We start from the raw sequence: 16,283 nt of genomic DNA, 5'->3' as shown, positions 1-16,283 counted from the left end.
GCTACCAGTTCACTCAGCGACAGGACCGGTTTTAACACCTGAGAGCCACGGAATCACTTACCAGGCTTACATGAACATAACCAAAGCCAGCCATGAAGAAGGAAAAAAAATTACACTCAGTCTGATAGTCCTTTTCTCTCTCTCTTTTTTTCCCTTGTCTTTATTTGTTCCCACCAATGAGGAAAAGCACCAAAACCAATTTGTATCTATTACCTGTTTTAATGCATTTCTACTGTCTCCAGCCAGCCTCCACAATCACACAGCAGTCTTTTCTCTTAGTATGCCCTCAGGCGTAACAGAGGGAGAACAACACAGATTATCGTTCTGTATTTGGAGACACATTACAGTTTGAGTTGTGCTGCATTCAAAATTCTTAAAAGCACCGAGCCAGAAAGCAACTCACCCAGGCTTGCCTTGCTCCCCAGAGTAACTTACAGCAATTCACATTCAGAGGCATCTGCACTGCAACTAACAAAAAAAGCATTCCCAAGATATATTAAAAGCATCTTAATGAAAAGCTGAGACCATGGCAAGTTCAGAGAACTATGTCCTCATTGGCAGCTAAACTTCAGCCTTTCTAGCAAATTAAATTGTAGTCAAACTGAAGCAAGAGCCTGCAGTGAACATTAACCCTCCACCACTATTCCCCAGTCATCCAGGGTAACAAGCACATCCTTTCAAGTGCTCCTACAAATGTTCCTGATCAAAATAAAATCCCTGCTTCTACTTCTGAGAGTACATGGTCAAATAAATCTCCTCAGATTATAAAGAATGGTCTGTTCTCCCATTAGCTTTTATAAATTTACTATAAATTTTCCTTAAGCATGAAGAACCATGCAACATGTGAAACTAATGTCTCCGTAGAACACCTTACAAAGCTCCTCATCATCTGGGTGTTTATGTTGAACTCACTTCATCACTGCTATTTATGCTTCACTTGCTACTTGCTTAACCATCTACTACTGGGACACATTCCACATAAGAGGATGGATGTTACCAGGACTTGAAATTTACCTTTCATGGTTCAACCCTTTTCAAATTCATTCTCCTGGATTACATGAAATTCAGCATTGCCAGAACTAAACTGCATTGCACAACCACCAGAGCATGCAGCCAATGCTTTGTCACTAGAATTAACCCTAAACATGTCGTGGATGCTTAAATTTACCTATGTGAGCTCTCTACAAGTGTCTCTGAAGATTGTGTGCACATAGGACTTATTAGGTTCTTCAGCGTGCTCCCAACTTTCAGTTGCCTGCACTATGATTGTAAAATAAAAACACTGAAAGAAAAAAAAAAAGGCACTCAGAGATGAATAGACGGTTTTAAAGAGGATAAAGAAGGACAGTACACACGTGTCATATCAAGTGCTAATGGCAGTGATGCAATTATGAGGTGAAAACAGACTTTAATTCTTATCTAGCTCCCCCATAAATGGGGACACATTTCCCAGTTTGAGAACTTGGAGTTCTATCCTGTAACGGAGACAACATCCTCAAAGCTGGACTCCCCACTTAACAGAAAGTTGCCCAACAGGAATAAGAAGTTGATGTTGAGGAAGCCAAGGAAGGAAAAACTCACCACAAAGAGGTCGTAGATCTTGCACTGTGCTACAAGTCAGAAGTGATAAGTAACAGAAGTCTAGCCACACACGGGTTAGGAAGTTTTACAGGGAACACTGGAGCAGTAATACACAGCTGCCAAAACCACAATTATACGTTAGTTTATGGAGACTTAGGGAACATGCAGTGCTGTAGATGACTCACAGCATGATGCTGTATGAACTCTACATTGCAAGAAACCATCCCAACAATACCAGACTCATTGTCCCCCTCACTGGCTTATAGGACACTTCTGGATGCACTGGGAATATCTATTCCTTCCAAAGAACTGTGAAATCTTGATCGTCTACAGTTGTGCAACTCCATCTCCTACATCCCATGAGCCTCAACTGTTTTCTTCCCCACTATGTCCCATTTCATCCTTTCTCCTCATCCTCCTAACCATCTCACCATAAAAGTTCCAGATTTTAAAAAGAAGAAAACCTCCACATCCCAAGTATTCCCATACTAATTGCATGTCAGAGCACACTTTTCAAGCCTGAGCACTAAGAAACAGCACACAGAACAAACTTATGCCAAGCAGCAATTCCAGTCTTCTAATAGCAGGAATCTGCATTGCTGGAACTGCAAGACAATTATCTCAAGACAATAGGTACATAATTATGTTATTTTACTGCCTCGCCCAGTATCAACATCCGAAAGCTTCTGCATCCAGATTAAAAGTCAGCTTGAATCAGAAAGAGAAATCTGACACAGAACAGGTATGCTGGTAAGGTTATCAAGCAACATAAAAAATTATACAGGGCTGTGACTCTACAAGTTATAGACAACGGGGGAGTTCTTCAGCAAGGGTACAAAACACCAGAATTTACATCCCTGTTCACTTTTCTCCAACGCTCAGCTGCTTCAGAGACAGTTTCATGACCGCAGTGTTGTAGAGAAAACAGAAACACCTCTCATCAACAGAAAAGCAGTGTGGGGTATTTTGCATATTTAAACACACACCAAGCATACCCTGGCCCTCGAAAAAGGACTGTAAATTATCTTTTTTTCTAAATTGGAACTGCACTCAGAACCATTTGAAAAGTACAAATCCAAATGCAAGGACTAACCTTGAATTCTCTGACTGATAAGGCACTTAATGAAGTGCCTTATAATGATTCGTCTTTTAGCTTAATAAAGAATACTTAAAATACATCACCATGAGGATGCCTCAACCCAAAAATTACAAAGTAGTCACTACCATTTTAAATGATACTTACGAAGGAACAGATAAGCATTACAGGCAGGGTGAAGTGCAAAAAATGGAAAGACCAACTGCTGATTCCAAGCGACTAAAAGCACGCACTGGAAACCAGCAGAGATCTTAGTCAAAATACTTCATCAACCACTACGTAGGCTGCAGAGAGCTCATTTTAATAATACAGTAACCTATTAAAGAGATCTCTACTGTAAAACAATAAAATAAAATCTAATTTTAAAATTTTATTCTGTAGTACAAAAGTACTTTTAAAACAACACTTGAAACAAAGGACCAGATTCTTAAGTGATTCACAACCCATGAATCAACACCTGTACAGTCTTAGTAATTTTCTTTATTTTGCACTTGGATGAATAAAACTCATACTGCAGCATGCTTTGCTGTGTCTGTATGGGGATGATCAAAGTCTACACAAGCATGCCTTATGCAACACAGTGAACAGGAGACAATGCTTTGAATGCTGAAGTCCATTTCAGATTGTAGCACCCCATCTGCTTTTCAACAGCAGACTCTTTCCTTCTACACCTGTCTTCTTTTCAACATGAAGACTTAAGAAGATCACTTTTTTCTTCCTTGTCTTCTTCCTTCTTTCTTCTACTCAAATGTGCTGTTTAAGCAGATGGAGAGTCTTAATGACACCTCAGTTATATCCACTGGTAAGCAAAACTGATAAGTATTTAGAAAATTAACAAGGAGAAGGGGCAAAACCCCCCCAGATAATTTAATAGGATTTCAAAATATTATTTGATATTTGCTTTAGAGAAATACATAAATTCTCTGCACAAGGAGTTACAGAGCTGTAAGACATGTAACTTGGACTACAAACACTAGGATTCAATAAGAATTGGCAAGTCTCACTGATACAAGTCCTGCCAACTAAACATAAAAATGGAGTGAGCTCTACACAGCAACTTTCCATCCAACACACTTACAGAAGAAATTTCTGAAACAGTGAATAGGATGTCTAATCTAATTTTAGATTAGTCTAAAACTGCACAAGTAAAGCTAAAGGCCTGTAACATAACCCAATTTCTAAGTGCTACATCAAAGCCAAGCCCACTGAATTAGCAGAAAGAATTCTTGTTTGTAGAGTCCCGTGCTAGAGGAGGAGTATGTTCTGTGCTAGCATTTATTTCTAAAATCCACAAAAGTGTAGTGCACATAAACTGTGACTGGTTTTAGACTCACTGAATGTTTAATAACAGTTTTTGCTTTGTTTTCATTAAAAAAAAAGTTACTGTTCATTCTTCTGGTATTTCTAAGTTACTAGCAATGCCTTTCCTGCCCCCAGCAGGTTTTACAATGGCTGAGGGGGGAATGCTTTGGACCTGAACAGCCCTGAGCCAGAAGCAATCTGTAAGAAATAACAAGCATACTTAATGTCTTGATCCATCAAAATGCATTCAAAGCTGGGCCAAAACCCATTCATTAATTTCACAGAACTAGAAACATATAGATGTCAACATATGTGAATACAACCACCCACTTCAGAAGTCAAAGTATTCTGTCTGGCTATACATGTGCAGTTCCATTTTTCAAAGAGAAAGTACAGCTACATGGCAAGCATACTGAACTCCCTTCCCAAACAAAAACCTTGCTCACAATATTTGAAAGCTCCCAGCTCGCCCACTTCCTGTTTTTCACAGCAGGCATTACTCGTCTGTACCATGAGAGTTTCTTCCTCCAGGGCGTATCTCTCAGGGAGCACTCCAGCAGGTCTGCAGGCATGTCTAAACTATACAGCAAGTCATGCTGCCAAGAAACCAAAACCAGTTTTAGAACCAGTAAAGCCATCATCAGCTACACCGTTTTCAGAATATGAACAAGTACCCATGGCACAGCCCTACACTGATAGCAGCTGGTCCACACAGTTCTGTGTGGCTCAGGCTCACAAAGGAGCTTTATGTTCCCACAGGATGGTATGCAAGATTTACTCAGAATGCTGCCCACCTTCACACTGTAAAAGCAGATACAAAAATAGGTTCAGCTCTTCTGCTGGTTTCCCTTTGCCTATTTTTAAGCTGATGCAGCCCCTGACCTTTAATCACCATTGCTGTTACTGCACTATCTGTATATTGCTGATTCACACTCTGGTCTCTCCCCAGACAGAGGCAATCTTTGCTGTGAAAAGCACAGCCCTCAGTTTTCACCTTTGGAAGCAACAAAGGGTGCTTGTACAGAAAGAACATCTTTGAAATACATGAAAAGCAAGGAGGACATTATATCCGTGTTCAGTTTCATATGAGTCAACTTGAAAGGCAGCTTGCATTGTTACAACTTCCAGTTAGCAACAGGAGTCTGGTTGACGCTGCTTTTCTTCCTTCTATGTTTCTTCCCCAATATTGCAATTGGACACACGACACTAGAAGCAGTCCTTGACTCCTTCACAATGGAGCAATATCTGCAAGTAAAGCTCACATCTAATTCTCTAAAGCCAGAACATTATTCCAGCATCTTTTCAGTAAGTGTTGTCTCAAAAGCTTAGGAACATGTAGGAAATCAGTTAATCCAAACACTTTTCTTTAAGTAATAGCTGTCCAAGACACTGTGACAACAGAAAACCTTCCATCTTAGTGAGTATCTCTATCTTCTCCCCAAGATTATAACAGTTTTACATGAAACTAACAAATTCTAGAAACACAGGGAATGATTTACAAAATAGCTCTTACAAAACATTTTCTTCTTATTTTTTGCATACCCTAAACAGTATTAAGTTTAATTTCAAGAAACGTTTGACATTTGGATCATGTTAAGCAACAGTTACTATTACTGAGTAGCTGCTTCACTGCCTAGGACAAAAATATTAAATCCCTATTTGACATTCCATCTGAACTTCCCAGATGACTTAATATTAAAAGAAGCCAAACATGCCTTTTTAAGAACATATTGACAGAAATTACTTAATTGCAAAAAGAAGAAACTACACTGCATAATTCCTGCCTATCACCTAGCATTAAGGCTTTTTTGTTTGTTCCATTTAATGTATGTACATACATTAACATAAACTAAATCAAGACTTAGGTTTAATAATGACTAGAAACTAGAGGTCAATTTCATGTACAGCTACCAAAATGACTCCAGGACTCTTCTCCCAACAACTGCAATTTTTAAGAAGTTTTTAGTTCTCAGATTCAGATTCTAGATGTAGACTTATTTCTATTCTAATGTTATAAACCGTTAATTTTCTAAAAAGGTAAGGTATCAGAAATTTAAGGTAGTTCCTTCCTTCACTGCACTCCCATCTTTCCTACATCTCTCCCAGTAAAATTCCAAAAGCACAGAACAGCCATCTGAATCTGAAGCCAAAAGTAGTTCCTGGAATAATATGCATCAGAACAACTAAGGTAAAGAGGAATTAAATTTAAGAAAGCCATAATGAGAACATATTTGCAATCTTATGCAAGCAGCTGCCACAAATAAGGCTTTTTGGACCAGCACTCCACTTGTCTGTGGAAAGAGCATACCTGCTCTGGAGGTGTACTACTAATTTAATAATCACCTGGGTTCCCTAAAGTAGTTCAGCACTTGAATAATTCAGTGTCTTATTTCTGCGTAAGAAAGATCAACAGCAGTAAAGGAAAATGAGATGCAACTGTTTAGCGATATCATGACATGTTCCAGAAAAGAAACAGCCATTCTGTGAAATCAGGACTGTTTTTAGGAAAACATCAGGACAGAAAACTTTGTAGTCTTTCAGTATCCAAGTTTAGGTGCAAGACACACTTGAACTTGAATTAATTAATAAAATAAATTTTATTTTATTAATATTTTAATAAAATAAGTTTCTGTTTAGACTAGTCAAAAGCTACATAGAAGTATTCAGATAATACCTGTCTATCAAAACATGGTATTAATCCAACTTTTCAATTTTTTTGTCAGCATATTTTGCATTAAGGAGATGAAATGTGGTCAGCATAACCAGAAGTTTGAGTATTTTTAGGATTGGGGAGGCAGAACAAGATGATGGGGAAATTTTTTAAGCACTTGGAAGGGAAGGAGAAATAGCATTCTCAGCTCTTTGGAACCTACAAGGTACAATCCTGTATCATCTCACCTCCATATTACCAATCATCTCTCCTGAAACAAAAGATCATTCAGCTGGAGTAGACCACCTCTGCTCCACAGCAAACACTCACATCACCAAGTGAGAACACATTGCCTATCTCCCTCTTCCACTTAGGTTCCACCAATTACAGTTAAAGACCAAGAATTAATATATTTGCCGTCCACTCTTATGAAAACTTTTCAAGTGCGTCTCAAGTAAAATGTCCGAAAAAGGCACTGAACGACATCTCTCTGATGTCTGCCCTGTCAAGAAAAATCTAACCATTCTGAAAGCACTAGTCCTGTAATCATTCTGCTTATTGCCAGGGAAACACTTTACCTCCTCACCTTCAGATCAGAAAGGGATCAGAAGTGGATTTTTAAAAGCATGATCAAGAGTGAAAACATTTGATGACAGCTTGGCAGCTCTGAACATTCACTCCAGAAAGACTGAACTACAGGGCTCACTCTTACTGTTACCTGTAATTTTGTATCCATATGCAGCCAGCTGTCCAGCCATGTATTCACCATCCGAATTATTGTGAGAACATCCCCATGTACGAATCCAGATTTTCTGAACACCAGGAATAATGCTGTCAAGTAAAAACAAATGAGAAATGCAAGTGAAATGGTGAACAAGCTTCCCCCTTAAGCCCACCACTGAACCACCTGAATGAACTGTAATTCTTCAAACATAAAATAAACAATGCAAACAGTGACAACTCCAAAACAGCTTAGGAAGAGCAGCAATTATGTGATTTTAGTGTAATGGGCATTAGGTCTTGCTGGGATAAGGTAACAAAACACTCATATAGGGCTGTGTTTTGCATTTGTGACTGCAACCGTGATTGAACAATGCTTGCTTGTTTCCCACTGTGCTTCATCCCACCACAAGCAGGCTGCAGATGGACAACAGGTTGGGAGGAACATGAACAGAATATCTGATCAACAGGATAACTCATTCCAGATGACATCATGTTCAGCAATAAAAGCTGTGGGTTTGGTCTTTCCAAAATAACCATTGTTCTGAGACTGGTTGGGTACCAGTCTGCTTGTGGGAGGTGGCGAATGGCTGCTTTTGCATCACTTGGGGTTTTTCCCTGCTCCTTCCTTCACTTTATCTGTCTTCATCTCAACCCACAGGTTTTCTCACTTTTACTCTTCCAGTTCTCTCCCTTGTGGTAGAGTCAATCCACCACAACTAGCAAGAAAAGAGACAGAAAAGAGTTTTAGCATGCAGAAGGTGCAGGAGCTGTAGGATAACAACAGATTCAGTACATTGCAATTATGTTAAAGTAACAAAGAAAACCCCACAAAACACACAAACACCAAAAAAATTCCCAAACTTAAACTCCCAAACTTTGTCAAAATTATCTTATCATGTAACAAGTAATCTTCAAGTGACAGCACTGAAATTAGGCCACAAGCCAGCTGTGTAAATTTACTTGGTGGCCAAAAGCTGCACGAACAGTGGAAAGCCCCATCCCAACCTTTCCAGGCTACACAGGCAGCATGGCAGACATGCACTGCAGAGCTAGCACATAAAAGGCTCCAAAAACCAACAAAAGGTTCTGTAAGAAGCTCTCATTCAAATTCCTGGGATAACTGCCAATGAGCTAAAGATGCCAGTACAAGAACACTACACATCCTGGAACACAATACTACGCCCTGCCTACAGCTTTTTTTCCCCTCTCCGCTTCTTTTTTAACAGACACTTCCCCTAGCTAAAAATAGAAATTTGTTGATGGAACATTAATGATCATTAACTGTAAACACAGGGTATTTAGACTTCCTGATGCCTAAACAACACGTGTTCAACGTGCTTTCTTGGGTACAAAACACTAAAACAAGAGCCTGCTAGAGAATACACAGTACCTGAAGGCTTTGGGGCATGAAGTACTTGTGTCAAGTATCTACAGAACATCAGTTCAGCTGTGTATACATTCCTGGCAGACTGGGGCCAATGCACTTCTAGGGGCATCAGGATAGAGACGCGTTGTTATTCTTATAAAATCTCTTTTGAAAGCCAGTGAAAACCCAGAATTTTATTTCTCCACAGGCAATTAAATTTTCATACACAATTTATTTTCATCTTTATCATCTAGGGAAATCATATCCATCAACTTGAAACTAATGTGTGAGGGGGGAAAAAAAAAAAAAAAAAAAAAAAAAAACACCACAACAAAACAACCCAGATCTCAGACCTGCACTAGAAACTATAATCAGTAACTGAGTTGACCTATACTCTAATCAATTCCACTGTAGCAGAAAGTTGATTCTGTTCTTATGGAAATCACAAGTAGGAAAAATGCAAAGATGCATTTCGTGCTTACTGCATACTATTTCCACTGAAATAAAACAGCAAGTTCAAAAGAAGTTTCACTGTGTCACTTGCAGGATGTACACACAAGTACAGCCTTTGCAAATCCCAGGATGCAGAAAACAGGTTGGAAGACTGAAGCAAGGATGATGTAACCTTCATGAAAGGAGACTGGGAATAAACAGCTCAGCACATTGAGCATACACAAATCCCCAGGCCCTGACAGGATGCACCCACAAGAGAGACAGGGACATCCTGGACACAGCCCAACAAAGGGCCATAAAGATCATGAGGGGACTGGAACATCCCTCATAACAGAAACAACTCAGAGTGCTGGGACTTTCTGCCTGATGAAGAGAAGGCTCAGGGTGATCTCAAAGTATATAAATACCTCAAGGGAAAGTGCAAAGAAAGCAGAGGCAGGATTTTTTTCAGTGGTGCACAGTGACAGGACCAGAAGCAACAACAAACTAAAATGTGGGAGGTTTGCTCTGAGCATCAGGAAACACCTTTTTTCACTCTGAGAATGACCAAGAACTGGCACAGGTTACTAGGGGAGACTGCAGAATCTCCATCTCCTGGAGATACTCAAAAACTACCTACTCAGAATCCTGCCAACTGGCTCTTTTTGGCAGTGCTCAAGCAGTGGGTTAGCTCAAGATGACCCTCCAACCCCAACCCTTCTGCAAATCTCAGGATTTTGTTCCTATTTCTCATTTCAGATGTCAAAAGGCTACTACAGAACCGCATTTTGAAGAGCTCAGATTGTATTTAGGTAATTGAGATACAACGACAATTTTTCAGAAATCTTTTACACACAAAAGTGTAACAGAAACCATTTTCCCAGTCTGACTATTCCACTCATCCATATCTCAGCAATAACTCATTTCCTCAGAAAATCTGTCTAGGAAAAGAAATTTGCTTAGGATTTACAGTTTATTCTCTAAGGACTATTTCACTCATTTTTATCTTGTACACAGATTTTACATGAAGATATAACACAAACCTCCACCTTATTTCTGAAAGCTGACAAGCACATAGGAGATATAAGAAAAGCACCAACACAGGGTCGATGTAAGACTTCACCTGTCACTTGGGGGCTCATCATCTGCCTGAACGTTTTTTTGGGAGTTGCGTTTTCGCACTTTGGGAAAAACATTCCTTCTCACAAACTGCCGATCGTGTGGCTTCAAATCTTCTGCTGACACGATGTCTTCAATATCCTCAAGCACTGACTCACAGACAGCAGGCATCTTCAAGAAGTGTTGGAGAAGAATGGCATTAGGAAAGCATTTGAATATAAAACCAAGGCCTCATATCTACTGCACATTTCTCATAAAGAAATGTCAGATGTATCAGTAAGCACACATGCAATATATCACACACACGAGGGGTACTGAGTACACAAAAACAATCCACTACCAGACACTTCCTGAATGCCCTCGTCCCCCCCATACCTCAAACACAGGAATGGAGAAAGTCACAGACCATACAGATTCTTAAGGGCTTATTTATAAACTATCTGTATCTTGTCATCTCCTAACTCAAAACCCCTTCATCTGCTCTGGCACGACACATCCAAGATACAGGTATTTTTAATCATGTCATCATCATAACAAAATAGTGAGCTCATGTTCTATGATGGATGCACTTGCACTCACATCACACACGAAGAATGAAAGACACAGAATCCAAGTGACTGCTTCAGAGGCCATTCTGGCGCTTATTTGTGTGTGGACACTATCCAAATATGTCCTCACAGTCCTTTTGAAAACAACCAAACTATTCCTAGAACTCCTGATCCCACAGGCCTTTTATCTGAATTAGTTCATTCACTGGGACAGTAAAATAAAAAGTTCTGTTATCAGGTACAGAATGTTAAATAACTGCACCTAACTAATAAAAATAAATATACTATAATCTGGCTAGAATAATATATTAAAAGATTGCTAATATCTGATTTTATTTTCCACAAGAAATTAAATATATATGCATATGTATCTCCCAGCAGATGTGAAAATCCAGATTAGTTTTCAGGAACTGAAAAAAAGCCATTTGCTAGAAAAGTCTGTAAAAAGAGTTACTGTGTTAATTACACACCACACACTGTGCTGTAACTCCTGCTTAGAATAGTCTGAAGTACCACTGGAAACTCAGGTGTTTTACATAAACCAACAGCTTACTAGGGAAATCATACAAGGGTATTTCACAGTTGACAGGGAAAATACAACACTTTCCTAACTGACAATGAAAAACAAGGGTTTCATTCCTTTAAAATTAGACTTCAGGAACCAAAGATTTGCTACTGGCATAGAAACACTTCCAGATGTTGCAAACGAATTACTGAAGAACATAAGAAGATAAACACCTGTGCATGTACCCAGCATGTGTCTTTCAGTCAATTTTGCAAAATACACTTCAAAATAAAACTTCCTGTAAGCTGAACCATCACACATCTGCATTTAACTTAAAAAGGAAGAAAATGGTGTCACAAAGAGAATACACCTGCCCTAGGTACTCAGGCAATTAGCATTCTTCTAAATTAAAAAAAACAGGATCTATACAATTATGCAGCAAAATGTGAACAAAAATAACCATTTGTGAAAAGTCCAGTAATAAAGAATATGAGGGAAAGGTGACACATCTCTTACACTAATTTATACCACTGAGAATATGTACAAATAGGTTAAGTTATCACAACAATATCAGGAAGGGAATAAAAAGTCTTGATTTGTTGTTTTTTTCTCTTACAGAAAAATATCCAATGTAATGGAGCAACTGGAAAAACAAATAAGCTCAGCTTATTTCAGAGGCCCATGGAAGAAAGAATACAGCCAAATGAAAATTCCTACCTTTTCAAGCAAGTTCTAAATCCTCTTGGACAGTAAACCTGGAGGGTGGGGAGGAGGAAAAGGAAAAAAGACATGGCATAAACAAGCAGAAGTAGCAGACAGAAAACCATTAATTCCTGTTACTGTCCAACAAGCACTCATCCTCCCTTTGCAGGAATACACTCCTTGCTCAGTTTGACCTCATGTGGACCAAGTACACATGCTGGCTGGCTGGCAAGGTGGAAGAGTTCCCACGTTTTCCCTATCTCCTGAGCAGGGACACTACTCCTTTTATCCTTCCTCTATGGAGTCTCTCTCTCTCTCTCTTTTTTTTTTTTTTTTTGTGTCAAAGTCAGGTGTATTTAAGTTATCTTAGATTTCCTCCAGATTTTGTCTTCATTCAGTTTAAAATTTTGAAAGAAAGAAAGGAGAAAGATTAACAGTGAATGTTAGTTCAAGTCTTTAGTTCACAATTTTTTTAAAAATTAAAACACTGTGAAGTTATTTTAAAACAGATTAGTTGATATCTGTACTAGTTCCATCCATATGCATGCATGAGATCTCCTTCACAAGAAAAAAAAAAAAGAAAGATGGATTCCTGCAGCTATTCTGGTAGATTGACTGAAATAAGAAGCGATAACAAAAACAGAAGCTAATATTTTCTTCTCATACAGCCAAGCTGCACCTACAGAACTCGAAGTTTTCTTAAAAAAATGTTAGCAAGCAAATAAAAGACTAGAGTTGTTTTAACATCTTGTCACAAACAAAACTTCCCGTGTGCCAGTCTAGTTTGTCTAGGAGGTCGCCCCTCCTCAATCTCCTGGCACATACGAAAGGAGGACTTCCATCCAGTTGTTAGAGGACCGCCCTTTTCAGCTATTTACCAACAGATGTCTCCGCTAAAACCCCGGGATTTTATCCTCGGCCTCACACAGAGCAGAAAAAACCTGCAGCGTTAATGCACAGCGAGACTGAGTTTGAAGTACACGTACATGTATGTGTGTGTATATGTACGTATCAAAGAACGATGGAATTGTTAGCGTTGGGAAGGGACCGCCAGAGACCATCCAAACCCGTCAAGGCAGGGCCACTTGGAGGAGGTTACAAGGCAAAGTGCCCACGCGGGTTTTGAATGTCACCAGAGAGGAAGACACCACAACCCCCCTGGGCAGCCTGTTCCAGTGTTCTGCCATCCTCGATGTGAAGTTCTTCTTCCTGTTAAAGTGAAACTTCCTGCCTTTTAGTTTACGGTCAGTGCTCCTAGTCCTGTCACTGGGCACCTGAGGAGTCTGGTACCCGCCTCTGAGATAGTCATACGCATTAATGAGATCCCCTCTCAGTATTCTGTTCTCCAGACCAAACAGACCCAGTTCCCGCAGTCTCTCTTCATACACACAAGTAGGTAAACAACACACACACACACACATATATATATGTATATATATGTGTGTATATATATATATATATATATGTATAAACACGCACACAAGTACGGCCCAGGGGCGAGGGGCAGCCGGGCCGCCGCCTGGACCACGCTCACCCCGGAGCCCGGCTGGGCTCGGCCCCCCTACCCGGCTTCCAGCCCAGCCCCGAGCTGCCTCCCAGCCACCGACCCCTCCGGAGATTCCCGCCAGGACGTTCGTCTCCTCCTCCCGACGTTAACGCGCAGCCCTGGGAAGGCCCCACAGGGGACGGGAACATCGCTCAGGCAGGAGAAGGGGAACTCGGCCAGACCGTCAGAGCCAGGGAGGGGAGGGAAGAACGGGAAAGGAGGAAAGCGGAGGGAAGGGAAAGGGGCCGTGGCCCACCGCGACCCCGACACTCACCCGCGCCTCACCCGGGCTCCGCCATCGCTCCCCGCCCCGCGGCCCCGCGCGCGCAGCGGGGCCAGGACGGCGGCCGGCGGAGGCCAAAACAGCGCGGAGGGCGCGGCGCCATCGCTTCGCCACTGAGAACGCGGTCTCCCCGAGCCTTGGAGACTCACCTCCGTTTTAACTGGAAATTAGCAATCCCAGCAACACCTATCCAGTTAAAGCACTTGAGATGCTGATGTATCTGATCCAAATGGGCGATGAACTATTCAATCCTCTTCTGGCCGCAATGCGCTTTCTTTATTATTATTTTCATCATTAATTTCCTCAAAATACAATGCTAGTAGCAACTTTGCTGAATAGTATAAATTATATTGGTCAAAATATTTAGTATCAGATACTTGACGTTTCTGGCACTGTTTTCCTCCAAACTTTTCTGATTGATATTTAGTAAAACTCCAGCGTGGTTATTGGATGGCTGAAGATAAAGCTCTGAGCAGATTAAGCATGCAGTGTCTTTGGTGATCAAAGTGTTGTAGAGAGTGAGCATATTATTCTTTCTTTGGCTTTGATATACACAGTTAACCTAAAACGATTATTTATATTGTATCTTTAATATATTCTATTTTGAGGTGGTCAGCTTTGGAATGTAAAAGCCACCATTTCCTGTAGTTGCATTTCAAACATTAGGTTTCTCTCCTTAGAAGGAGCCTTTGGAATCAGTTTATTCTTAAAAAGGCAGATTATAGTCTCCCTGGAACTGGAGGGAAAGTGAATTAAAACCCTGGGTGTATTCTATAATAGGTTTGTGTGTACTCACAGACAAAATGTGACAACTTCTAGTTACAAATATCATCTCCCTCTCCTTTTCTTACAAACTCGCGCTTATTTTATATAATGCTTATCTGACAATGCTCACAGGAAGGGAGAAAAAAAGGGAAAAAAGAAAATATGGACAAAGGAACAGAAGAGATTTAAAGAAGAGAACTGGGACAGAAAGAAATAAGCACTTCACTTAAATCAGTCTTTAAGAACAAATCATTCTGAGCAGGACTGAGCACTATTAATATCACCCTGGTCTCATGATAGAATCATTGTTACAGTTGAAGATATATTTGCCTTCCTGTTTGGTCTTTGTTGAAGCACACAAGCACTTTCCAGAGATGCTCTCAATGAGACACTGTGTGATGTAATTTGTTACCTTTGTGGAATTTTTAGCCCAGGAAAGAATAGAGGAAAATATTTCAAAATGGGTGGCCATGCTGATCGATTTCAGACCTCCTCCTATGGAGTAAGAAGTCCTTACTAGGTCAGTAGTAAAGGTAACTATATCCCCAGTCAGCATTTTAACTCCTGGCTGATAACATTAGCGACTCTTTTCCTTCTTTCTCTTCAGTTTCCCATGTTCAAAGTATTTCACATGCAGTCCTTGAATTCATCTTCTCTGTTCTGGGAGCACTGCACTGCACTCCCTCACAGCTCTCCCCACCAGCCAAGTGTTTCTGCTCTGGTTAAACCCAACTGGGCACACACCAGTGCATGTTTACAGCTGACCGAAAGACCAAAGCACAAACTGCAAGACAACCAAAAATCTCCAAATGACCAACACTGACAAGTGCTACTCATTAAGGGGAGGCAGTGATCTCCAAGAGCAGCTCCCAGGCAGGAATAACCCACGAGTCCCACACCTAGTGACATAAATAGGCCATACTGATCAGTTCCAGCATGATCCGGCAAAGCCTTTACTTTGTCCAGCTGCCAAGAATTCATCGTATCAAGCAGCCCTTCTGCCAGCACAGTCCTAGTCCAGTTGAGTTCTAGGATGTAACCACAAATTGGAAGGCACTCTCCCAGTGCTTTGGAAGCTCACAAAGCTAAATTGCTTTGTAACATATTTATAGTAACAGAGGAAGCTGAGCACAGACAGCAGGTAGCACGGCAGGGAGAGAAGGGAGCGAGTAATTTCCTACCACCTCCTGATCGCAGGAAAGAAGTTTATCCATATCTAGCAGGGAAAAATGCTTTTTATGTGACAGTGGCTGGGAGTACAACTTCCAGTGCTGACCTTCCCTGGGCTGGCAGCATGCATGCTCCCAGTTCCTTGAGTGTCCAAAGAAGAGCTTTAGATTAAATCCTTTCCAAGTTGGCTGCAGAGCCTCATTTTCTACTCTTCAGGGCTGGTAGACTCAAAGACACCAGCCTCGGGCTGGGTTACCAGCTGAAGTCGTAGGTTTTGCAGGAGAAGGTAGTTGGAAAAATACATAAAACTGGGAAAATAAAATCCAGATCTCAGTTTCAGGTCCTGGTTAGTAGAAGGTACATCCTTAGTGGGTTTAGAGCATCTCAACAAGCATCCTTAGGGAAGGAAAACAGCCAGGGAGGTGAGGGCTCAATTTTTACATGGCAACCTTATTCTCTGATAACTAACATCAGTTCTGGGTGGAAATGGGTGGG

At 40.6% G+C, this 16,283-nt stretch overlaps 1 protein-coding gene across 2 annotated transcripts in view; it reads right to left on the bottom strand.

The window, feature by feature from the left end:
• Positions 1 to 13,911, bottom strand: part of CDKAL1 (CDK5 regulatory subunit associated protein 1 like 1) — a 383,001-nt gene extending 369,090 nt beyond the window's left edge. The window contains exons 1-4 of one of the 2 annotated variants that reach the window (XM_066189290.1): positions 13,845 to 13,911; positions 12,040 to 12,077; positions 10,274 to 10,440; positions 7,348 to 7,460 (exon numbers count right to left, since the gene is read on the bottom strand). In XM_066189290.1, coding sequence (XP_066045387.1) covers positions 7,348 to 7,460; positions 10,274 to 10,440 — 280 coding nt within the window. In that variant the 5' untranslated portion in view covers positions 12,040 to 12,077; positions 13,845 to 13,911. The remainder of the gene's footprint in view (positions 1 to 7,347; positions 7,461 to 10,273; positions 10,441 to 12,039; positions 12,078 to 13,844) is intronic. The other variant, XM_066189285.1, reaches the window with a different exon arrangement.
• Between the last annotated feature and the right edge of the window lie 2,372 nt (positions 13,912 to 16,283).

This window comes from Chamaea fasciata, unplaced genomic scaffold (assembly GCF_029207755.1).
Source record: "Chamaea fasciata isolate MVZ Bird 193981 ecotype frontalis unplaced genomic scaffold, bChaFas1.0.hap1 SCAF_1, whole genome shotgun sequence".
NCBI classification, from domain to species: Eukaryota; Metazoa; Chordata; class Aves; order Passeriformes; family Sylviidae; genus Chamaea; species Chamaea fasciata.
Note: the sequence above shows the minus strand (reverse complement) of the source record. Positions and strands in the feature narration are given on the sequence as shown.